This window comes from Eptesicus fuscus, chromosome 8 (genome assembly GCF_027574615.1).
Source record: "Eptesicus fuscus isolate TK198812 chromosome 8, DD_ASM_mEF_20220401, whole genome shotgun sequence".
In the NCBI taxonomy this organism is placed as follows: domain Eukaryota; kingdom Metazoa; phylum Chordata; class Mammalia; order Chiroptera; family Vespertilionidae; genus Eptesicus; species Eptesicus fuscus.
This window is the reverse complement of record NC_072480.1, coordinates 29,237,501-29,264,147: the sequence shown is the minus strand read 5'-3', so window position 1 is coordinate 29,264,147 and position 26,647 is coordinate 29,237,501. Positions and strand designations below refer to the sequence as shown.

General features: G+C 38.4%; 1 protein-coding gene across 1 annotated transcript in view; it reads left to right on the top strand.

Moving 5' to 3' along the window:
• DIAPH3 (diaphanous related formin 3) overlaps positions 1–14,283 on the top strand; it is a 564,474-nt gene extending 550,191 nt beyond the window's left edge. The window contains exon 28 of the mRNA XM_054719838.1: positions 13,049–14,283. Coding sequence (XP_054575813.1) covers positions 13,049–13,308 — 260 coding nt within the window. The 3' untranslated portion in view covers positions 13,309–14,283. The remainder of the gene's footprint in view (positions 1–13,048) is intronic.
• The last annotated feature ends 12,364 nt before the right edge of the window (positions 14,284–26,647 follow it).

Genomic DNA, 26,647 nt, shown 5'->3' with positions numbered 1-26,647 from the left:
CGCCATCTTTGAGGAAGGGGCAGTCAATTAGCATATTTTCTCCTTATTGGCTGTGGGTGTCGCCATCTTTGTGGGTGGGGCAGTCAATTAGCATATTCCCTCCTTATTGGCTGTGGGCACTGCCATCTTTGCAATGGCATGAAGGTCAATTAGCATATTCCCTCTTTATTAGAAATGATATCTACATGTAAAGTACTGATTTTACCTCCACAAGAGCTGAGAATAGAGATCCTACTCTAAGGAGTTCATGGTCTTGTCACTCAGCTCTAGCATGTAGCAGAGACAAAAATACCATTACACTAAGTGGACCAGGATACACAACATATGAAAGAAGTACAATGGCAGTTCAAGGGCAGGTGTCATCACAATCTTGAGAACTTGGTAGCATTTGATGAGATTGAGGGATCATAGATTATAGTAGACAGTGATTACTACAGAGGAATAGAAAGGAGGTAGTTTCATACATAGAGTTCACTGCATAAGTAAAACTAAAAAAGTTGAAACATATGTCTTAGTCTTAGGAATTGCTCCATTTCATTAAATATATATATATTCCAGACTTGAGGAAATTACTGAGAGAAATGTATTCAAAATTTTTTAAATTTAGCCCTGTGGCTAGGTTGGTTGGGATGTCATTCTGTAAACCAAAAGGTTTGATTCTAGGTCAGGGCACATACCTAGGTTGCGGGTTGGATCCCAGGTCAGGGAACATATGGAAGGCAACCAGTCAATGTTTCTCTCTCACACATTGATGTTTCTTTCTCTCTATCTCTCTCTAAATCAAACATATTTTTTAAAAATTTAAACTTGATAGAGGCATTTTTAGTTAGCTCATTTTATTTACAAAAACACAGAACATTTTATAACTGTAGACTTTCTACTTGGTACAAATTGTATAGTATTAACTGAAATGTAAAAGTTTTTATGTAATGTCAAAATACAGTAGTTGCCCCTTGTCCACAGTTTTGCTTTCCATGGTTTCAGTTATCCATGGTCTCAGTTACCTACGGTCAACTGCAGTTGAAAAATATTAAATAGAAAATTCCAAAAATAATTTTTAACCTTTTGCACTCAGATGTCAAGTGTGACTCAACACGCTTAGCATTAGAATAAAGGAATCGAGAAAAAAGCAAGCGAGTGCAAAGGGTTAAGTTTTAAATTACATGCCGCTTTAGCAGTGTGATGAAATCTTACACCATTCTGCTCTGCCCATGAGTCATTCCTTTGTCCGGTGTGTCCACACTGTATATGCTACCAGCCTGTTAGTCACTTAGTAGCCATCTCAGTTATCAGACCATCTCTCTTCGTATCGCAGAGCTTGTGTTCAAGTAACCCTTATTTTACTTACCATATTTTCCGGCGTATAAGACGACTGGGCGTATAAGATTTTCCTGGGTTAAAAAGTCGTCTTATACACCGGAAAATATGATAGTCCAATATATCTAATCCATTATATCTAATCCCATCAATATAGTCCAATATACCGTATTTCCCTGGTTCTGTTTAACTAGAGATCTCAAGTGATTTTTAAGGTACTTGTCAGAAACAATATCATAAAAATAAAGTGTCTCCTAGTTCCCTTTGGTTCCTTGTGCTAACATAGGAATACTGTCTGCTGCTTTGTCAGCATTTATTGTTTACTGTATTTTGTTAATTCAGATAACCATGGTATAGTTTGGATCCCAGAACTGAATTAAGGAACTTGGACTTTAATTCAAACTTCACCATAATTTGCCTCCTAACGTGGTGGCAAGTTCCTTAACTCCTCAAAGCCTCCTCCTTTCCTCATTAGTGAAATAGATAAAAGTCATACTCCTTTTGGCTGTATGACAATTCATGTAAAAGGCACTTAATGAGTGCTCAAACACTGTATTACTTTTATTATTAGTCTTTTGTAAAACAAAATATGAAATGGGAAAAAAATTAATAATTATGTTGTTAATTGTAAATTTATTCATTGTAATAATAAGATGGTAAATAATACTATTTTTCTTAGAACTAAATCTGAACTTCATCTTTGCAGATTGTCTTATAGTTGAAAAAAATTTTTAACAAATTATTTTTGGTTTGTCATATAGTAATCCTCATTAGACAGAAAAGGCAACCAGTTGATTTTTCTCTCTCACACATCAGTGTTAATTATAATTATTTTTACTGTGATAAGTAGAGTTATAAACATGTAAGATGATAAGATTTGTGTAATCCAAGAGAAAATAGACATAAGGTAATTCCACTGAGAAATAAAATGGTTCCTATTGGAAGGTCCGTGAATATGAGGGTTTAAATGGACGTGGGAAGCTGCAGAACACATCACTTTGTTCTACTCCAGAAGAGGCCTTGCATGTCATGGGATTCCATTAATTGTGAAGGTTTCTAGAGTCCATTCATTGCAATGAGTACTTTCCTCTTTCAATTAAATGAGAACCAGTATACATAGAAAGGTTGTAGCTTTGCAAAATCTAAGCTTTAGAAATTGAATAATTAATTAGCAAACATATTATTATTATACTGTAATAGTTGTAAAAGAATGTTTATGTTTTCTATTTTTAAGTGACCAGAAGTTATCAAGGTACTCTAATGTCCACTTAAATTTAATGTTGGTGACAGGTGTAACTGTCTGACCTCTAGTGGCTAGGGTTTAGACACTACATAGACTTAGATACAAATAGATTTAGACACTATATTTTATATGATTTCCAAATTTCAAAAGACTAAGAACATTTATATTATCTTAAGATTGAGTAATAAAAAAAAAGAATGTTCTGTCTTATGATAGTAATAGTTTCCTTTGTCTTTAGCAAAGACCATACTGGAATATTTGATTAATTTTTTTCTTAATTTTGTATCTCAATTAGCTGAGAACTTTCATCTCAGTAATCTAATGAACCATAAATTGCTGGACATTTGCAATTAATGTGGATCCCCAGTAATTTTTTTTTAATTTCAAGTACCATGTGGATTATAAAGTTCCATGAATGTTAAGGCTTTTTCTGAGCTAACACTGTAACTCTTCAGGAGAATATACAGGAAATGGACAACTGACATTTGCACCATCTTGTCCTCTGTCCATTTTCCTGCAGTCAGCACCTAATTTCTTTCTTTTCTGCCTGTTGTCTGGTACATTTCTAGTGCTTTGTGTTTCGTGTTACCATAGAGACAGGAGGTACTCCAAAGCCCTGGGAAGATGAGTAGAAGGGGTCTTTGAGGAAACAGTCCCCGCTGGCGAGATAGAGAAGCCCGAGGCAGGAATCTATAGCGGTAAATGGGAAGAGGGAATTGTGTGTTCCGATCCCACTACGCGTCCATAGAGTCTCAGGAAGCACGAGCCCAGTCTGTGCTGCATTAAAAGTGAATTGTTTACTGAAGCCAATTTTTCAAAGATCTCAGTGCAGCCTGGAACCAAACTTAGTGTTTTATTTGTAATAAAGTAACAGAAGTAACATTGACCTATTCCTTTTACAGTTTCTTCATTAAAAGGATGCTAGCAGCTTCCAAGAAGGGTCCTCTTTGCCTGACTTAGTTTGCCGATCAAAAATCTCACCTTAAAAATGTGGATCAATATTCTTTGACTCAGTCAAAACCATCAAAAGTCGTATTACAGTTTGAGTACAAAGGGCTCTACAATGAACACCCAAATCATTGATCCAAATACAGTACACTAGTTCTAGAAATGAGTGGTTTACGTATATGTGGTTGGGCGAAGTAGGTTTACAGTTATGAGTATTCAAAACAGAGTTTATTCTTGTTAGATCTGTGTTGTCAGTACTGTACTATTTATTAATGTGTATTTTTCCATGTAAACAACTATAAACCTACTTTTGCCCATCCCTATATTTACCTTAAGTTCTCATATACTTCTTTCATATTTTAGATATATAACTTAAAGCTTTTAAATATGTATATGACTTAATGAATTGTTATATTTCCTACAATATTATTCTAACTCATACTTAATAATTTTTATTTAAGAGAAAGTTGCTTAAAATATTTAAAAATCATATAGATTTTTTTTCTCTTGCTTTTTCCTTACAGATATTCTGTGGTAAGACTTTGTAGGGAAAGGGGGGAGAGAAAAATGAAAATCTTAAGAACAAAATAATGTGCAAAGGAATTTTAAAAGAATAAATGTTATTTTGTACTTTAAAACCATTCTTTTTTTTTTTCTTGAGTGGGTAAGATACACACCCAAGGTGTTTGCTAGATTTTTGTCATAGATCTAGTAGTCTAAGCAGGGAAAGAGTTCAGGGAAACTGGGAAAACATCAACATATCTTCCTAGGTTACAATCCCAGGACATAGTATGCAAAATTGTACTTCAGAGGAAGAAGGCCAGTAATCTGTATATAGAGTAAGGTTGAGTAAGGTCCTTTGAGGCACTCACTTTCCTCAAACTGACAGTAGGAGGCAGTAGGATATTAGTCTGAGCTGCTGTCTTTAAGGTAATGGCTATGACTCAAGCCAGATCTTTTTTTTTTTCTTCTTTTTTCTTTTTTACTCATTTTCTAGAAATACATGAAACCAAAATCTTAGAAGTAGTTTCAGATTTCATAATGAAACTTAGTACCATCAATCCAGTACAAAATAATGTTGCTGGGCTATGAATAGATCAATCAGAAAAGGCAAGTCTGTTAGCTTCTAACAGTGGCAACTCTGTGCACCTCGGTTCCAATTTGAATAGGAGAATGGCAATAAATAAAGGCCAATCTCATTTTGGAAAGGAGAGTCACATTTAGTGTTAGATCCTCCTCATTTTCACCGACTAACTAAAATGTGTCTAGAACTATGAAGTAAAAGTAAAAGAGTCTCTGAATGGTAGCCTGGTCTTCCTGTACTTAGGTGACTGGATAAGCATGTCAACAGAGAGAAGCCCCAGTAGGCATGTCATTATTACCTTTCACCTTTCATGACTGTATTTTGAACTTTAGCCATTGTCTATTTTACCACTCACAAAAGCTACATAAATCCAAATTACCTAGGAATATAGAACTGTTCCTCTTTATATAAGATAAAATCACAATGAAATGCTAAATTTTGGGACATTGCATTCTTTCATTTATTTTTATGTAGCTAAGAAAGTAATACTGTTAAAAAAGCATTTTCCTTCTGTAATAACTGATTTTGTTAGTAGTTTAGCTTTCATGTATTGACCTAATTTTAATAAGGTCTGTATTTTGGGATTACCTCGGTTATAGCCATGTATTTATAACTGCAATTATTTCCCTATGTAATTCAAACAGCACATATTTATTTGATAACTAACCATGGTTAGTACATAATCAGTGACCAGAGAACAAAGCAAAGTTTACTAGTCCAAACTATATAGGGAAATAAATTGCAGAATAAATATATTTCTAATATTAAGGAAAATATTCCAAAATACATACCCATACAAGGGTGGGGCTTATGATCTTGATTCTATCACTTTTTCTCTAGACAAGTGAACTACACATCCCTATATGGTGACTTAAATAAATTATAGGAGTACTTTTAGTAAATATGGGTAAATGAACAATATTAATTTCCATTAGGATATGGGTTACCAGAGTAGCCATATATAAAGGTAATATGAATAACATTCTGTAATTACTTATGTCACCAGCTGCCCAGAGTTAGGCCAAATTTCACAGCGCTCTAAAAGATTGCCCTTAGCCGAAACCGGTTTGGCTCAGTGGATAGAGCGTCGGCCTGCGGACTCAAGGGTCCCAGGTTCGATTCCGGTCAAGGGCATGTACCTTGGTTGCGGGCACATCCCCAGTAGGGGGTGTGCAAGAGGCAGCTGATCGATGTTTCTCTCTCATCGATGTTTCTAACTCTCTATCCCTCTCTCTTCCTCTCTGTAAAAAATGAATAAAATATATTTAAAAATAAAAAAAGTAAAAAAATAAAATTAAATTAAAATTTAAAAAAAATAAAAGATTGCCCTTACTTCAACACCATCTGCAAGTTTGGGGGTTCCCAATGTTGACCAGCTGGCTACAACTGGGTGTGTTTTACTATCCCCTCAGGTTTGATAATCCACTACAGTGACTCCTAGAATTCAGGAAGTGCTATACTTACTATCACAGCCTTTTTATAGTAAAAGGACACAGGTCAGAACCAGCCAGAAAGAGACCACAATTATAGGGTGGGGCCTGGGAGCGTCCCAAACATGAAGCTTCTGTTGTTCTCAGGGATGCATTCCCCCCCACCCAGAACATCAATGTGTGACAATATGTATTACCAACCAGGAGAACTCACCGTACTCAGTGTCCGGAGTTTGTGTTGAGGCTTGGTTCCTTAGGCCTGATTGATAGGTAACATGATTGAGCTCAGTCTCCACCCTTCCAACCCTCTAATCTCCATCGATCTTTCTGATGTGCCCCTCCCCATCCTCAATCACTTATTACTGTAAACTAGCTAGGAGCCCACCATGAACAGTAAAGGCACTCCTGTCACTGTTAAGTCCAAGGGTTTAGTGGCAACCTCCCAGAAACTCATAAAAAGACCAACTAAAATTTTATTACATACCTTCTAGAAAGTGTTGCAAATGTAAGAAAATGAAGCATGAGAAAATTCCATTTGAGTTTAGGGTTTTTGAGGTGTCTGGTAAGTTTTTAGGGAGCAGTTTCAATACAGAAGTACAAAGGAAAGCCAAATTAGAATTTGCTAATAATTGGGTAGAAACTTGAGAAAGAAGAAAGCCAATATAGAAAGGAGCATTGAACAACAGTAACATATTACAAATCGGAAGGATATGTAGTTGAATGGAAGGATTTACATGGCTGTTCTCTTCAAAGGAAACAGGCTGTACTCACCCTGGATGTCCTTTGCTCAGAGCTGCACCCTCTGAGCTCCTTCTAGCCTGTGGTGAGTGAGGGAGGCCCAGCATAGGGAATTGGAAAGTGGCAGTGCTGGCTTTGAAGTTATTAAAAAGAGCAGTGATATAGAACAAGACTGACTGGAAGTGCATATATGATGGGTTTCTGGAAATTAAAAAAAAAAGTTCTTGATTAATTGTCAGGTATCTCCTTTATTCAGGGAGATATCTTTTATTTATCATCCTCTGCTTTGTCTAATTTGTTCAACTTGGGGAAGGATTGTTTTGTGGTTTTTACATATGGTTTCAATAAGAGTTTCTTGGCACTCCTAAAAGACTTTATATACAAAGTGTCCCTTTGCTCTTTTTATCATTTTTATACATTTTCAATAAAAAAGGTAAAGTAAACAGCAAAATGAAGCTAAGGGAAGACAATTATTTATAACATCAGTAAATCAACTGTAAGAAAAGCCACAGGGATATGGGCTGCTGGCAGCCAGCACTAACTTCCGTTATTGCATAGATTAAAAACATATATTTGTCACACACTTCACTATCATGTAGACCCAGTAGTGCTTTAAAAATTGCATTTATGGGTCACTTTTTCCTCCTCACAAAAGTAAAGTCATTGCTGGGGTGAAACAAACAGCTACTTAGTAGGTCAAAGTAATAGTGAAGAGCAAAAGGTGAAGGATTGCAAGGAGAGACCAAACTTCAGGAAGACTGTATAAATGCAGTCAGTTTAGGACACCAGAGTTCTACATCCTTTCTCCTGTCAAAGCTGCCACAGGTTCACCGTTGACCACAAAAGGCAGGAGCTCAATTTTATATTTCATCTGAGAGCAGGCACTTCTAAGAAGCTCATGCCCATTAGAACCACAATGTGATGGGGGATCAATACTGACTTAGAGGGAATAATGCCTCTTTCTGAACCATAACTGATATTTCCTGCAGCTGAGAGGTTTCCCAAGGGCTGTCAGCCAGGGTGTTAGCCAGCCTCTCAGCTCAAGAAGCATGCCTATTGGCCGATATATTTCCTCATTTGATGCCATGCTGCATGTATTTATATTTACTTCTTTTGTCAGCAATTTTCCTGGTTTTCTCTGTCTTTTGTGTGTGTTACTCAAGAAACAATGGAAATGTTAGCTCAGGATGGTGCAGTTTTTGTTTCTGTTTTGTTTGGGGGTTTTTTTAGCTTTTTTTTTTTTTTTTTTTTGGTCATCCCAAAGGCCATGTGGGATCCAACATTGATGTCGGTTAAGGCTTTTATTCTTATGTTTAAGTCTAGTGAGAGTTCTCTGTGTTTAAGGACCATTAAACTTTTCAACAATTTTCAACTTTTTATTCACTTTCAGAAAAAAAAAAAAAAAAGACTGTGGTGGGACTCCAGATTCAGTTCTTATAGCCAGAATCATAGGACAAAATAGATAGAAATAAGTGAGTTGTCCTATGTTAAAGGAAAATAGCATGTATTCTCACCCTGTTTGTTTCTACCGGAGTGTAAATACTAGATACATGGGTTGGATTCCCTTACTGACCTGGTGCCGATCACCAGTGGCCCTGGATACGGGCAGTGGTCCTAGACCATACTTCCCTTCAGACATCAACTGTAACATCTTAGAGGGGGAGATAGCAGCCTTGGATTCAATTCATAAAGTAATAGCCAGACTTTTTCCCTTTGGAGAGTTAAACAGTCATTCTAGTTTGCCTCAGTATTTTTCATTTCCATTTTAAAAACTGTATTGATAAGGATTTGCGTTGATGGGAAATAGAAAATGCTTCTCTTTTTCTTGATACCCCAGTCCTGTCTTTGATTGAAAGAGTTCATGTGTCCAAGGTATGCATTTTGTATGGAACTATCTAATTCTTTATGAGAAGGACAAGCCCACTGGCCTGAATTACAATTCATTTCATGCCTCTGAGCACCAATATGGAGTTCACTCCAATGTACAGGGTTGTGGCATCTCCTGGAGGTTTGAACTGAGCCTTCTAGAAATTAAGTGCATTTTTTAATTGCAGTAAGTACATGGGATTTGGATCTCCGGTTCAGCCCAGATGAAGCCACCAATAGGGGGCTTTTAAAATAATAGTAATAGCAAAAGACACCTGGCCTTGAACCAGTGTATAACATTTTTGTATAACAGTGAGCTTCCATTTGGGGACTTCCTCTAATGGTGAACATTTTCTCTAGGTGCAGTGGATGGAAGAGTCCTCCAACCCAACTTCATTTATCTACTTTGCAGTGTAAAACTCCACTCCCTCTGTTCTACCTTTTGGATCTCCCATGACTGGGGACTGGATAGAAGCTGTGGGATGCTGAGAGAGAAATGTGAGGGCTGGAGAAATTTCTCACAGAGCTGTAAGCTCATTGTTAACAAAGCCCTGTGTACGTTCTTTTTTATTTCTTCAGCAGTCTCAGGAATAGCCTCTTTTTATCTCACCCTGTCTGTTGCTGCTTATGAAAGATTCTCCACCTGAAACCACAGAGGAGTTAAATACCAGCTTGGTTTTTCTCTTATCATTTTGTCCCTAAAGCATGCTCACAGCTATTGTGGAGTTTTCTCAAAAGGCAGAAAGGCTCTAGCCTGCATTGGCCCGCCCATTGTTATCCATCTTAGCCTTAGAAGAAGTTCAAAGAACAAACTCGAAAAGGAAACCCAGGCTCTGCTGGGCATTTTATCCTTAGATCTGGCAACGGTCAAGTAAAGGAAGACCAAAATATCCAAGGGGATATATACAATCCTTGTTTTTAGCACCTCGCAGTGTATTAGTGTCCTTGTCGGGAGCTGCTTCAGAAGAGCAGAAGGTCAAAAGCATCATTGGAGTGGGTTCAAGAGAAAAACGGGAAGAGAGGAACTGAGACAGCAAGTAAGGGCGATTCCGAGAGGTTTTGCTGTACAGTCAGTCAACAAGTTTGACTTTTGAGGTAGTAGACAGAGCAGGATGTGGAGTCAAAGAATTTTTTTTTTCTCGAAAGGTTAGGGTTATCACAACATACTTGTACAGTACACTGAAGAGAACAGGCACATGAAGAAGGAAACCTTTATGAAGTGGTAGGGAGGACACAGCAGCCAGAGGCATGTCCTTGAATAGACAAGCAGGAGTAGGATGTGGTGCTACCTTGAGGGGGCTGTCCTCGGGTAGCAGAGCAGATCCTAACAGGAGGGAAGGCATATGTGTGCGTTCAATGCGGAGACAGTAACTGTGGGGGTTGGTTCTCTTCTGATTTCTTCTATGAATGAGTTAAATAAGAGTGAAGGAGATCATTCTGGATGTTTGAAAAGAGAAGATGTGAAATAGTTGTCTAGGAGAAGGGAGGCGTGCATGGAGTGGGTGACTGTCATGGGATTATGGTTGTACTTGAAGTTTATAGTCATGAATTTAAGTGACGAAAGGAGTACTGTGTGCTATGGTAGTTTACTGGTACATAGGTATACTATCTGCTCTTCAAAGTTATTGAGAGAATTAAATGTGTTAGAAAGCATTTTGAAAATCGCTTCTCGCCCTTTTGGCTAAGATCAAACGTAGAGAAACCATTTTGAAGTATTAAGTACAGGACATCGTTATTATGAAACTTAGCTTTGAATTACTTAGCACTTTTCCTTGGCAAAAAGCTTTTCAAGTTTCTTTAAGACAGCCTTAGTATCTCTAGAGACAGCATTTCGCTTCTGCCGCTGATTTACTTGGTAACTAAGTCTAAGTGAGGACTTAATCTCCTTCTGCTTTTATCTCTCAATCTACAAAATGAGTCTGGTAATGATATATATATATTATTAATAAAATGGCATTTCAGCCACGACTGTCATAGCCACCAGAAAATCAGGGAGGTCAGAGCATCTGAAAAAGTTCCGAGTCTTGGGTGGTAGACACCTCCCTTGGGGAGCTTGGGAAGGAGGAAGGAAAGACAAGTGTCTTAAATTAGGTGTCACCCACAGTATTTCCTTTAATTCTCATCAGTACTCTGTGAGGCTGATTAATAGAAACCTGAAATCCAAAGAAGATTAAGTAACCTGTGAAAGCCATATGGTAGACCTTAGATTTCAACCCAGATTGACCTTAAAATTCCATTTTCTTCTCACTTTGCCTCATGTGGAATTGGGCATGATGCATGCTAGTCATAGGAGGTACAGAACAATATATGTATGTATGTATCCTATATAATAAAAGGCTAGTATGCAAATAGACTGAACGGTGGAACAACCTGTCATTATGATGCGCACTGACCACCAAGGGGCAGATGCTCAATGCAGGAGCTGTCCCCTGGTGATCAGTGTGCTCCCACAGGGGGAGGGCCACTCAGCCAGAAGCCAGGCTTACGGCTGGGGAGCGCAGCAGCGGTGGCGGGAGCCTCTCTCACCTCCACATCAGCGCTAAGGACCCCTCAGGGGATGTCTGCCTGCCGGCTTAGATCCGAGAGGGCGCAGGCCGGACTGAGTGCCCCCCCCGCCCCCCCTCCCCCAGTGCACTGGGCCTCTAGTACGTATATAATAGACCTATATTTTAGCCCAATCTCTTCTCTGCCACAAGATATTCGACTGGGGTTGCCCAGTAGCAGAATAAACCAGTTTGTTGTAGATATCATCATGATAAAGTCGTTTATAAGAAATCAAATGACAAGAAAAGACAGGAACATCAGGGTGAAGGAGTAGTAAGCTGAGTAAATATTTGCACTTAGCGACAAATGCAGTTTTCAGACACGTTTTAGGACAGAAGGGTGGATGCTAGAAAATAAATAAATGTGTGTGGTCGTGGGAACTGCAGGAATACCATGTGCACTGTGCCCTTTACTGCACATGCAATATGTATCTTAGAAACTGTAGAGCACAAACTGCTCTAGGAGAAAATCACTGCTCTAGTAGATTTTGATTTTTGAGTAACAATTACCCACCTGATAGAGAAGGTGATAGGAAAAGTATATTTATTTTCTTCCAACAGCTAAAAGGTGACCATACTTCTAAAATTTGTTGAGAATGTCCAAGAAAGTGTGTAAAATACTCATCCATCACTGGAAAGCCCCTGGTCAGGAAATGACAGTGCAGTAAATATCTTCAGCGGCCACCTTTTAATGCACAAGCTGTTCTCGGTTGGAGCTTTCAGCACTCACATAAAACACACTGTCATGAGTGACTGCTTGTGCTCCAAAGTCATTACTATTGGGATAATGGAACATCTCTCAGCGAATAACCAAAAAACTTTAAATGTCACGTCACTTCAAGCCATTTCAAGCCCCATTCAAGGTTACATGGATATTGAGGGTGTCTGTTTTTTCATAGTTTGAGGTCTGTGAGAGAGATCATTCCTATGGTTGTGCAATGGAAGAGTCGGTTAATTAAAAGGAAATCTGGTATTCTTTGGGAAAGTCAATCAGCCAGAGCCATTTAGGCATTAGCTATTGCAACTCTCTCCTTAGAGCCCTGATAAGTCAGCATCACTGTCACTTACTACCAATAAAGGAAAATATGTGTGTATGTGTACCTGTCAGTATGTATATGTGTGTATATATTTGACAATTAAATTATAACCTAATTCTGTTTTGCTAGCAAGTTTTAATAATTTGCCTGTCAAGTTCAATGTTTCTTTTAGGGAAAATCATTGACTTTTGAAATTTCAATAGAAACTTTTCTCTTTCATTTTGTTTGAAAAGGAAATTATTATTCAAACGAATGCTTATCTTGGGTCATACGTGTGGAAATCATTTCTTTGCCCAATGTATGTTTATTGAACACCTACTTTGCTCCAGGGCCATTTCAGCCACCAAAGTTGCAGCATGTTTAAAACAATGTTCCTGATGTCTTGGGGCTCATATTCTAGTGAAGCGATAGACATTGGACAAGTAAACAAGTAAAGGGTGTGTTCAGTGGTTATGAGTTCTATTCAGGGAAAGATGAGGGGATAAGGAGATACTGTGATGCAAAGAGTACGTGTCATTTTGATGGATGGTCAGAGAAGACTTCACTTTAGATGGCATTTGAGCAGAGATCTGGATGAAATACAGAACCAAGCTTTGATGATAACTGAGTGATAGGCACTTCAGGCGTAAAAGAAGAAGGAAATAACATAAGTGCTAATGAAACTATTGTCTATTTTTATTTCAGTTTATAACCTCTGCATGTTTATTTTAAATCTGTTGAATACTTTTAGTTTAATATATCTAAGAGGACATGTTTATTGAGAATAATTATTTTAAAATTTCATGATCTGCACAGTCCTCGCTCATCACAGTGATAAATTTGATGTTTCTTCCTTCCTGTAGAAAATCAGAAAGTGCAGTTGACAGAAGGGTCGCGTCTACACTACAATATCAATTGCAACTCAACAAGGACTCCAGTCGCCACGGAGCTTAATTACAACCTAGACACTCACACATCCACCGGGAGGGTCCAGGCAGCTGAGAAGGACACCTGCCATGTAGAAAGCAGCAGAAAAAGGGAAATGGAACTTCTTGGCTCGGTTTCTAAAAATGAATCCCTTCCTGAAGTTGAAGCCCTGCTGGCAAGATTACGAGCTTTATAAATTAAACCAGCAAAAAAAAATATAATAAAATGAGTAAGCCAAATATAAAGCCATGCTCTGAGCTATAACACTTGAAAAAATTGCTTTCTATGTAAGTTACTTTATATAATTTTAAATTATGATCTCTATTAGAAAAATAAAGCTAAATACATGACTGCAAAGCTTTTCCTATGTACTTGAGGTTGTGATTCATTCAGGATTTTAACGGGCTTTAACATTTTTTGTTGCCTGGGTATTAACGTTTTCTGTATTTGGTGGTTAGGTTATACACTGTTTTAGAGACAGTAAGTGGCCACATGTTCAGCAATGTATCCTTAAGAAAATACCATCTTTCTAAGTCAACTGTCATTTCTACTTTATTATTTTCAACATTAACAAAACTCAAATCTTTAACCTCAAGTCTTGCTACATATCTATGTGTTGTTTATATAGGTCCAGATTCTCCTGAATTGGGGTCTGCGTGCTATTAGCATAGTATCAAAAATATAAAACTGAATATAACAGAGCTATGAGGAAATGATTGGTAAGCTCCTTACCATCATTGAATTCATGTTAATTAGACCTGTAGGAAACTATAAAGCATTGAGCACATTTCCAAAAATGATGTAATAGGAATATATGCACTCTGTAAAATGCACACGATTTTGTATGAAGCTGGACATACAGGGTATTGCAATGCTGCTAAAACTCTTAGCACACCCCACCCTGTCCCCACCGCACCCCTCTCCCCTGTAATTATGACTCTGGGATAGAATTTCCATTTTGAAACTTCCCAAGTAACAAATGTCTTTATTTCTGTAAACAAACTTGGAATTGCAGTGTGTTTGATCTGACAATCAATAACTTTGACAAAGATCTAAAAAAATGTTTCAGCGAAAGTTTTCTTATGCAAATGTTACACATGTACTTCATTTGGGGCATCAAATTAACGTTGTTAATTCCGTATCAAAGACAATAAACTTGTACTTGCACTAAATGAGAGAAATCGCTCTTTTCTTTTTTGTAGTTAGCATATTCTGTGGCTGAGCTGGAAATAGACTGCTATGAGTCTCTCTAAGCATCTATTTTGCTTTATTACCTGCAATAAGTAAGTGACTGCTCTTTTACCTACAGTTAAAAAGCAGTTATATGGAACTAGTTTGCGAGGTCCACTGCTTTTTATTTCCTTGTTTAAGTTGCCACCTCCTTTCAGCTCCAACTTAATAAAGTTAATTAATTAGAACTATGAACCAGGCCCTGTTTATAGACATTGGGGAACAGAGTTATCCGTAGCCAGTGTGGCAATAAATTGTTCTTGTGTGTATTGCTGAAATGTGAAATTTGCCCTTCAATGCAATTCCAATTTTCCTGAACACAAATCTTAAAAATCAAAAAAGTGAAGGCTATTTACACATTTAAGCAGACAAGAACCCTAACAGGAAGGAGAGAAGTTAAATGAAAGAATTCTAATTGTCGGTTCTTAACATGATTTTGCAAAGACTTGGGCTTTTCAGAAACACAACTGAAATTCAACCAGGCAGTTTGAATACACCAGATGGCAGGTAAACACTCTGAAAACTTGGAGCTAAGGATCAACCAACAGAGAGAAGCAGCCGGGTGAATAAAGGGAAGTAAAAATGACCCAAACTCCTGGGGACAGAGAGGGTGTCACCAGATCCAGCAGTCAGCTTCCGGAGCATCTGTCTGCAGGAGCCTGAGGCTAGCACAGCGACTGCAGTGACCCACATCCCCTCTCCCTGATTCACTGACAGGAGCCTGTTCTGAGCAGGCCTGATAGGAAGACTACAGCTGTGAAGACGAAAACACAAGAGTTGAAGAGGTAAGTGCCAACTAAGAAGCCAATCACTTTCTGTTATTTCCTTGACATCTGTCTGTTCAACAAGGGGCTAGATGAATAGAATTAGAGTGTGTTTTTTTATTTGTTTATTTTAGTTTTAATTTTTGTTAATTGATGATTAACAAGGACATTTTCCATTGATTTTTAGAGAGAGTGAAAGGGAGGGGGAGAGGCAATTGATTGGTTGCCTCCCACAGGCACCCAGACCGGGGCCGGGGAGTGAGCCTGCAACCGAGGTACGTGCTCCTGACTGGAATCAAACCTGGGACCCTTCAGTCCCTGGGCCAATAGTCCATCCACTGAGCCAAACCAGCTAGGGCTAGAATTAGGGTTTTAAAATTCACAATATTCCTTTAGCCAACTGGAAATGAAAACTATACTAATGACCTTTAACTGGAGGGTGGGTAGTGAGGTACAATTTTGTGTTTCTGAGCAAACAGTTTGTTCATTTGAATGAGCAGATAAAAGGCCCACTCAAAACCACCTGACAGAGCTCAGTGCCCTTGATGAGGATGTTCTGTCTGGGCTGGTGACAAATCCCAAATAGAGTCCCCTCCTCTTTCCCACAGGCCAGTGTAGAGAATGTAGCAAAAACACAGAGACAAGTAAGTGATCATTGAGTTGTCCAGAAGCAAAGACCTGCAGCTAACAAGTTTTCCCACTGTAATTTTTAAAATAAGGGAAGCAGAGACTCCTGCTGAAGTTGCCCAAGTAGGTAAACACTGAACTCACCTCTTCTCACAACTGCATCAAAATTACAGAACAATCATTGAGGACCACCAGAACACTAGCCGAACAGAATTCCTATTACTAAGCATATTAAGAAGTCATACGGAGACTGATAGGATGGATGGAGTCAAGAATTAGGCTGGTCCCACACCCTCAGTGTGACTATTAAGAATCAGGTGGAGGTTCCACCTAAGGAACAAGGGGTCCCAGCCTCAAACTGGGCTCCCCAGACTGGGGCACCAGCTCTCGGAAGAAGAGTTCCTATAACATCTGGCTGTAAAAACCAGCTGGGATTGTATCCAAGCAAGACAATGTGTTATGAGAGCCCTAGGCACTACAGGGCTTAAAGGGCCCAAGCACAGACTCACTCACAGCTCAGCTCCAGCGCAGGGGCTGCATCCTGAAAAGCACCAGGAACATTACTGGCAGGAACTAACTTGTCTAGCTTCAGGGTGAGGGTTGGAGGTTAGGGGTTAGGTCAGCTCACCTCTGATGCTCCCCCTATGCAGCTGGCAGGCACAGGTAAGCACCAAAGCTGAACACACTGTTAACACTGTCTGCCCACCTTGGTGATCCTAAGACCCCACCCTACCCAACTTGCCCACCTAGCCCAGACTTCTTCCAGTGAATTTTCCACACATGTGGCCTGCCTCAGGTGGTGCTGCAGACTTTCCTAAATATCTCAAAGATCCACAAATCCCAAACAAGCAGTGGCCAGCCTTAGCATGCTTTGTACCACCTTCTAAGCGGTCCCAAGCCTGTCACTAGTGTAGCCAGCCTAGGTTTGCAGCATAGCCTTGTCTAGGTGCCTCTTAAGTCCAGTACAGGTGGCAACCAACTTTGTAGCTGCTACAAGGTCATCCTGGGCCAGGCAATGCAGCAGCTGAGCATGGCCTGCAAAGGAGCCCTCCTAAGAAGCGCCAGAGCCAGCATAGCCAGTGGTCAGCTTCAGACCACACCAGAGCAACACCCAACTAGCGCCACAAACAACACACCCAAGGGCAGACTTGGCAGCCTCCAGAGCCTTGTTAACGTGATCCCACTCCTTGGGATGAGTCCCACACAACAACTTACCCACTAGTCACAGCCAGTCCTTACAGCCAGTCAGCCTGATGGTAATCCCATCCACTGACATGCCAACAACAATCAAGGCTCAACTACAACAGGAGAGCACATACAACTGATGTAGGAGACACTCTGGAGCATCTGGCTCAGGTGACCATGAAGACTGTACCAATGGGCCCCACAGAACAACTTCTACATAAAGCCACTCTGCCAAGACTGAAAGGCATAAATAATCCACCTAATACATAGAAGCAAACACAGGGAGTAATCCAAAATGAGAAGATAAACATGTCCCAAATGAAAAAATAGAAACAAAAATCTGAAAAATGAACTAAACAAAGTGGAGACAAGTATTCTACCAAATACATAGTTCAAAACACTGGTTATAAGGATGTACAATGAAATTAGGAGAAAAATAGAGAATTTCAATAGAGATAGAAAGCATGAAAAAGAACCTGTCAGAAATGAAAAATATAATAACAAATTAAGAATATATTACACGGAATCAATAACAGATTAGATGAAGCAGAGAATCGAATTGGCAATCTGGGAGGCAAGATAATGGTAAACACCCAATCAGAACAGCAAAAGCACTAAAAAGGAAAATGAGAATTCAAGGGACCTCTGGAACAACATCAAGCATAAGAACATTTAAATTATGGTAGTACAAGAAGGAGAAGAAGAAAACAAGGGATTGAAAACCTATTTGAAAAAACAATGGCTGAAAACTTCCCCTACCTGGTGAAAAAAAATAGACTTACAAGTCTAGGAAGTGCAGAGAGTCCCAAACAAGATAAAGCCAAAGAGGTCTGCACCAATACACACCAATTAAGGTTATTAATTGTCAAAGGTTAAAGACAAAGAGAGATTCTTAAAAGTAGCAAAAGAAAAGCAGTTAATTACCTACAAGGGAGCTGCCATAACTGTCAGCTCATTTATCAACAGAAACTTTGCAGTCCAGAAGGGATTGGCAAGACATATTCAGGTGATAAAAAGCAAGGCCCTATGACCAAGATTGAACTCCCCAGCAAGGCTATCCTGTAGAATTGAAGGAGAGATAAAGAGTTTCCCAGGCAAGAAATACCTCAAGGAATTCATCATCATAAAACCAGTATTATAAGACCTGTTAAAGGGACTTCATTAAGAAGAAAATTAAAAAATATGAATAATAAAATGGCCATAACTACCTACCTATCAATTACCTTAAATGTAAATAAATTAAGTGCTCCACCCAAAAGACTAGGGTAGCTCAATAGATAAGAACATGAGACCCATACAAATTCTGCCTACAAGAGAACCATTTCGGATCAAGACACACAGACTGAAAGTAAAGGATGAAAAAAGATGTTTCATGCAAATAGAAATGACAAAAATAAAAATGCTGGGGTAGCAATCCTTCTATCAGGTAAAACGTACTTTAAAACAAAAGCTATAACAAGAGACAAAGACATTTTATAATGATAAAAAGGATCAATCCAAAAAGAAATTGCAATGCTTGTAAACATTTACCCACCCAGTGAAGGAGCACTTAAATATATAAATCAATTATTGATGGACATAAAGGGAGAAATCAACAGTAAAAGTCATAGTAGGGGACTTTGACACCCCATTGACATCAATGGATAGATCATCTGGACAAAAATTCAAAAGGGGATACAGCAGCCTTAAATAAGACATTAGCTCAGGTGGGTTTAATTAATATTTTTAGAACATTTTACCACAAAGCAGCAGAATATATATCCTTTTCAAGCACACATGGAACACTTTCCAGAATAGATCACATGTTAGGCCACAAAACAAGTCTTAATAGCTTTAAAAATACTGATATCAAGCATCTTCTCTGATCACAATGGTATGAAGCTAGAAATCCATTACAAGAAAACTGAAAAACACATGAACACATGAAGGCTAATAACATGCTACTAAACAATGAATGGGATAACAATGAGATCAAGGATGAAATCAAAAGACACACTGAGAAAAATGAAAACACAGCAACTCAAAATTTATTAGACATAGCAAAACCAGTCCTAAGAGGGAAGTTTATAGTAATACATACCTTCCTTGAGAAACAAGAAAAATCTCAACCTGTCTAATCTTACACCTAAAGGAATTAAAAAAGAACCATGAACAAAACCCAAATTGAGTAGAAGGAAGAAAATAATAAAGATCAGAGTGGAAATAAAAGAAATAGTCTTTAATAAAAAAGAACAATAGAAAAGATTAATGAAACCAAGAGCTGCTTCTTTGAAAAGATAAACAAATTGATAAACCTTTAGCCAGACTCATCAAGGAAAAAAGAGAGAGGACTCAAATAGATAAAATCAGAAATGAAAGAAGTCACAACCAGCACCATAGAAATACAAAGGATTATAAAAAAATACTATAAACAATTTATACCAACAAATTGGACAACCCGGAAGAAATGGATAAATTCCTGAAAACATACAATCTTCCCAGGCTGAATCAGAAAGGAACAAAATCTGAACAGTCCACGAAGTATTAATAAAATCAAATCAGATTTTTTTGTAATAAAAAACTCCCAGCAAACAAAAGTGCTGGACCTGATGGTTTCACAGGTAAATTTTACCAAACATTCAAAAAATACCAATCCTTCTGAAAGTATTCCAAAAAATTGAAGAGGAAGGAAGGCTCCCAAACTCTTTTTATGAGGCCAGCATTACCCTGATACCAAACCCAAACAAAGACACTACAAAAGAAGAAAATTACAGGTGAATATCCCTGATGAACATAACTGCAAAAATCCTCAGCAAAGTATTAGCAAACCAAATTTAGCAATACAGATCGTACACCAAGATCAAGTGGAATTTATTCCTGGTATGCAAAATTTGTTCACTATCCACAAATCAACATAATATACCACACAAAATGAAGGATAAAAACCATATGATCATATCAGTAGTTACAGAAAAAGATTTTGACAAATCCAGCATTCATTTATGATAAAAACTCAGCAGTGTGTGTTTAGAGGGAACATTTTTCAATGTAATAAAAGCCATATATGACAAACCCACAGCTAACATATTCAATGGTAAAAAAAAATCCTATATAATAAAGAGGTAATATGCAAATTGGCTGTCACACCCTCACAAGATGGCTTCCTACAACCAGGCTGGCAGGGGGGTAGTGAGGGACAACCAAATGACTGAACAAGCAGGCTGCATGGGGCGACCAGGCCAGCGGGAGGGCCATGAGGGGCAACCAGGCTGGCGGGGGGGGGGGACAATTGGGGGTGACTAGGCCAGTGGGGGACAGTTAGGGGCAATCAGGCTGGCATGCAGAGACAGTGAGGGGCGAGCAGGCCAGCAGGGAGGACAACTAGGGACAACCAGGCAGGCAGGCAGGTGAGCGATTAGGAGCCAGCAGTCCAGGATTGTGAGAGGGATGTCTGGCAGTCGGACATCCCCCAAGGGATCCTGGATTGGAGAGAGTGCAGGCTGGGCTGAGGGGACGCCTCCCCCCAGGTGCATGAATTTTGTGCACTGGGCCTCTAGTAAATAAATAAATCCTTTAAAGAAAAAAAGTAACAATCATGGATGTCCACTTTCCACTTTTATTTAATTTGGTATTAGCAGTCCTAGGACAGCAATCAGACAAAAAGAAATAAAAGGCATCCAAATTGGAAAGAAAGAAGTAAAATTCATTATTTGCAGATGACATCATACTATACAGAGAGAGCCCTAAAGATCCCACCAAAAATTTTTGTAGTTAATGAGTTCAGTAAAGTAGCAGGATACAAAATTAATATTCAGAAATTAGTTCCATTTTATACACCAATAGCAAACTATCAGAGAAATTATAAAAACAATCCCATTTACAATTGCATCAAAAAAAGAATAAGATACCTAGAAATACATTTTACCAAGTAGATAAAAGACCTGTACTGGAAAACTATAAAACTATAAGAAGAAAGAAGTTGAAGAAGATACAAATATGAAAGCATTTAATGTGCTCATGGATAGAAAGATTTAACCTCATTGAAATATTCATATTACTCAAAACAATCTATAGAGTAAATGCAATCCCTATCAAAATACAAATGGTATATTTCACAGAACTAAAATAAATAATCCTAAAATTCATATGGTACCACAAAAGATCCCAAAGAGCCAAAGCAATCTTGAGAAAGAAGAACAAATTGGAGGTATTATGCTACCTGATATCAAACTATACTACCAGGCTATCTATAATAATAAAAGTATAATATGCTAATTAGACCAGACGTCCTTCTGGAGGACCTTCTAGATGAAGCTGGGGCTGTGAGGGAACCTCAGGTCCTGGGCGCCAGAGAGAAGACAGTGCCGGCAGCCGGGGGAAGGAAGGCCTACCCTTGCACAAATTTCGTGCATCGGGCCTCTAGTAGTAATCAAAATAGCATAGTGCTGACATAAAAACAGACATATAGACCAATGGAACAAAATATCCCAGAAATAAACCCACACCTACATAGTCAATTAATGTATGACAAAGTAGGCAAAATATATGGGGTAAAGACAGTCTCTCCAATAAATGATGTTGGGAAAATTGGACAGATACATGTAAAAGAATGAAACTAGACCACTTTCTTGCACCATATGCAAGAATAAAGTAAAAATGGATTAAAGACTTAATGTAACACCCAAAACCATAAAACACCTATAAGGAAACATAGGCAATGAAATCTCACATTTTTCTTAGCAATATTTTTTTCTGCTATATCTCATTGGACAAGCGAAACAAAAGAAAAAATAAATTTGACTACATCCAACTAAAATGTTTTTTCATAGCATAGGAAACCTACAGATTGGAAGAAGATGTTCACCAGTGATACAGCTGAAAAGAGGTTAATATTTAATTTATATAAGGAACTCATACAATTTAACACCAAAAAACAATTCAATTAAAATTTGGGCAGAGGACTTTGAATAGACACTTCTCCAAAGAGGACATACAGATGGCCAATAGATATATGAAAAGATGCTCAACATCACCATAAGGGAAATTGAAATTGAAAACACAATATCTCTTCACATCTGTCAGAATGGCTATCATCAATAAACAACTGTCAGAATGGCTATCATCAATAAATCAACAAACAAGTGTTGGTAAGGATGTGGAGAAAAGGGATCCCTCATGCACTGCTGGTGGGATTGCAAATTGGTGCAGCCACAATGGACAACAGTATAGAGGTTCCTCAAAAAAATTAAACATGACCCAGCAATTACACTTCTGGGTATTTATCCATAGAAATACAAAAAACTTTGTATCTTTGAATTAAAAGATATATTTACAGCAGCCAAAATATGGAAGCAACCTAAGTGTCATCAATAGATCAATAAAAAAAGGTGTGCATATATCCAATGTAATATTACTCAGCCATAAAAAGAAGGAAGTCTTGCCATTTGTGACAGGATGGAAATAAAGGATATTATGTTAAGTGAAATAATCCAGGCAGAGAAAGACAAATACCATATGATTTCACTTATATTTGAAATGTAAAAAACAAAATAAACAAACAAAAACAAACTCATAGACACAGAAAATAAACTGATGGTTGCCAGATAGAAAGGTGGGTTGGGAAGATGGGTAAAAGGATGAACGGTTAAGAAATCCAAATTGGTAGTTACCAAAATTCATGGAAATATAAAGTACAGCATAGGGAATATAGTTAATACCATTATAATAACCATATATGGTGCCAAGTGGGTACTAAACTTATCAGGGTTAACACTTCATAAGTTACATACATTTCCAATCACTGTGCTATACACCTGACACTAATGTAATGTTGTATGTCAACTATAATTGAAAAAAAAAATAGGAAAAGGGAAAAAATAAATAAAACATCCTTCTGAAAAAAATTTTAAAGCAATTTAATCATATATATATATGTATACACACACACACACACACACACACACACACACACACACTCTAGAGGCCCGGTGCATGAAATCTGTGCACGGGGTGGGGGGCGATGTCCCTCAGCCCAGCCTGCACCCGCTCCAATCTGGGACCCCTTGAGGGATGTTCGACTGCCTGTTTACAGGGATCGGGCCATGGGGGTGTGGCCAGCCTGGGTGGGGGGCTGAGGGCTGTTTTCAGGCTGGCCACACCCCCTTCAGGGTGGGGGTCCCTTAAGGGGGTGTGGCCAGCATGAGTGTTCAACAACACCCAGTGTTTAAATGAGGTGGCAGAAATTTCAATAATTCAAATCAAAATTTTGTGGTAAATCTAGAAAATACAATTATGTATCCAAGTTACCATACTATTTATTAAAAAACAGGAGTTACTAGTGACTTTAGTTTAGCCACAAAAGATTATAGTCAAACCTCAGTTCTCAAATGTCTCCCATTTCTAACAATTTGGTTCTCAACCAAGTTGTTCATGGAAAAATGTCTCGGTTGTTGAATTAAACTTTGGTTCTTGACCCCACAACCCTTTCATGCCGATACCTATATGATCACTCATGAGTCTCTCAGGTGACAAAGGAGAAAATGGGAGAGTATGAGTCAATTTACCACTAAACCTCACATTGTTAATATGTCAGGAAATTGTGCTGTGAATATTTTCGTGGGTTTTTTTTTTTTGCCTTTGTTGCTGCTTATTATTGTTAAATATGTACATTAAGTCACCATGGGTCCTAAGATTAGCAATAGCAGCAAAATGAAAAGGAAAAATGTGAGAACAATGATAGAGCTTTAAAGAGAAACAAGTGCAAAGTATAATAGAGGTGTCTAATCTGGTTACTGAGTATGGCATGGCAAAATCGAACATTAGCACAATTTTAAAACATAAAGAGACCATCAAGAGTGCTGATGTTGCTAAGGGTGTGAAAGTGCTCACTAAATAAGGATCACAGGCAACTGAGAAAGGTTAAAACAGGGAATCATTTGGGGGTCTGGAACAGATTAATTCAATTTACATTATTTCTAATGGGAAAAATAATTGCATTTTCAAACAAATTGCTTCTTGAACAGCCTTCCCAGAATGTATTAAGTTCAAGAATTGAGGTTCCACTGTATTTCCTAGGTTGATTTATTCTTATTTTAAAATATCAGAATCCAATGTAGATCTAAGCTTTCTAGAAACTATATCGTTTAGGCTATAATATATATATCTGTGCTATATTTCATCTTATTAATTTATCTCTCTTTTGTAGGTAAGCACATGTGTATTAGAAGCATATTTGGTGATTACTTTTGTGGCAACCTTTTGTACAGACTATAACTTTTGGAAAGTAATATATCCTCATATGTAAATTGCTAATTTGATTGAAAATAAAAGTGGCATTTATATATTTTTTCATATTAATTATTAAAAATGTTGAGATCCAGGAATGGTATCTGGCAGTGACTCAGTACTCAACTTTGGTGAATTATTCAAAGGAAGCTGTTACAGGCCCTTACCAGGCATGAGTGTTCTTAAAATATGTCCTAGGGCCAAATTGTTAAACCATTTTGCTCTAAGAGCTACTGTTTAGTTAAACATATGGCTTTGCAAAAAAAAACCAGACTGATGGCATTTCAGAACTGAATCCAAATCTCTTCATAAAATGAAAATAACAGAACCTTAAGCCATAAAAATTCAATATTCCTAAACAGAACTGTGTCTTTCAAAATGGGCATAAGGCAAAGGTTTCAAGTAGGGTGGACAATGGAACTTGAGGTAGAATGAAAGTTAGCTGTTTCCTCCATATTATATTTGGACTAGTGGCCTGGTGCATGAAATTTGTGCACATTAAAAGGGAATTAATTGGAGGAAATATTTTAATATTGCTATTTGCCCTTTCTCTATAATAGAAGTGTCAGAGATGAAAGAAAATTAGTAAAATGTATATGAAAATCTTCCTCCTGTCAGAGTCTGGGGCATACTGCGGGACCCAGAGTCAAGTCCCTGCCCATCTGCAAGCGCCTCGAAATCACACAAGACCCAGACCTGGCCGGCCCCACCCCCATTGGGCAAGATCCAGACCCGGCCGGCCCCACCCCCGTCAAGCCCGGCTGGGTGGGGGGCGCAACCTCAGGTCTCCCATCAGGCCCTGCTGGGCGAGGAGTGCAGCCTCAGGTCCCCCAGTGCACCCTCAGGTCCCCCAGCCCAGTGCCGGGGCAGGGGGTGAAGCCTGAGGTCCCCCCGCCCAGCGCCAGGGCAGGGGGTGTGGCCAAGGTCCCCAGTCAAGCCCCACTGGGAGGGGGGCACAGCCTCAGGTCCCCCACCCTGGCCCGGTGCCACACAGCCTCAGGTCCCTGCTGATTCTCGTTACGGCTCATTACAGGAACCCGGCCTCCACTGTGGGCACAGCCATCTTGTATTACAGGAACTCCGCCTCCACTGTGGGTGCAGCCATCTTGTGACGGCATTATGGCATGAGGGTCAATTTGCATATTACCTCTTTATTATATAGGGTTATAAACCTATTTCTAAAATTTTCCCTTTTCTCCTTTTTGAACTATGAGTTACTAAAATCTTATTTCAAAGATGAATCTCCAATGAGAATCTTATATTAATATTTTATGAATAATATGACTATGTGTGATTGATTGTCAAATAGGAGGCCTATAACAGAAGCTGTAATAAATAATCAAACAAATTGAAACAAGCATTCTGATTCACTGTTTCTTGAGAACAGGACCAAGTCCTCAGATAGTATATTCCAATAAATCTTTCCCCAAATGTTTGTTTTCACAGACTGGCTGGTTTTGGTGGAAAATGTCTATCTTTGCATCAAAAAACAGTATATTAACCATAAACATATAATAAATGTATATTTAATTTAAGACACTTAGATAACATGTATAAAGGCAAATAGGTGTGGATATATACTCATAATATGAAAATGTCTATTTATATCCCTTGTAGAAACTTCAAGGCTCAGTATGTATAAATTATTTTCTATTAAAATACATTAATATTAGGCAACAGAAGTTCAGACCTCATAAGTATAAAGTACCCAACCTCTAAGAGAAGCTTGATTTTAAAAATGAGTTATTTCTTTCCCTTGCATCAGTCACAAACACTTGACCCTCTCAGTACAAAACCAGCTAGTTACCTAATCAAAGCAAACAGGTGCCTCCCCAGTCAGAAAAAAATGGCATTTTCTTTGGAGGGTCTCATCGTGACGCCTCTCTTTTCCTTAATGGCCTAACAAGAGCCATCTGATGATGGTGAGCGCTGTAACTGACATCCCACACCTGTGGCCTGCCCAGAGCATGAGTCTAATTTGGCTGTGATAATAAATAAAAGCTTGTCATACTGTTATAGGATGTTTGGCAAGGATAAGAATTAAGGCACCTTTATAACTCCTGAAGGAATCTGGTGGTATTTCTAATGTGACCTCACACATCATTCTGTCCTGCCTGACCTTCCTTGTACCCTCTCCTGAATTATAGCCGCATCCGTTACCTGCTCCTCCTTCCACTGCCTCTCCCCAAAATAAAAAATTGCTGACCTGAAGAAAACAAATATGATTTTTAAAAATATTTATAAGAATGTCAGTTAAAATGTCCTGGGAGTCACTTCATAAGTTTTCTGCAAAACATTTACTGCCTCCATTGATTAAACGGTATGTCTCAGTTTATGAAATGAACACTGAAGGTCTCTTCGAGAAGAAAGGACTCATCATGAAGTGTCCAGCTCCTTCCTCAATAACTTCTGGGGTTCCTAGATGTTGTAAGAAACATGCATGTACCATACTCACCAATTAAGCAG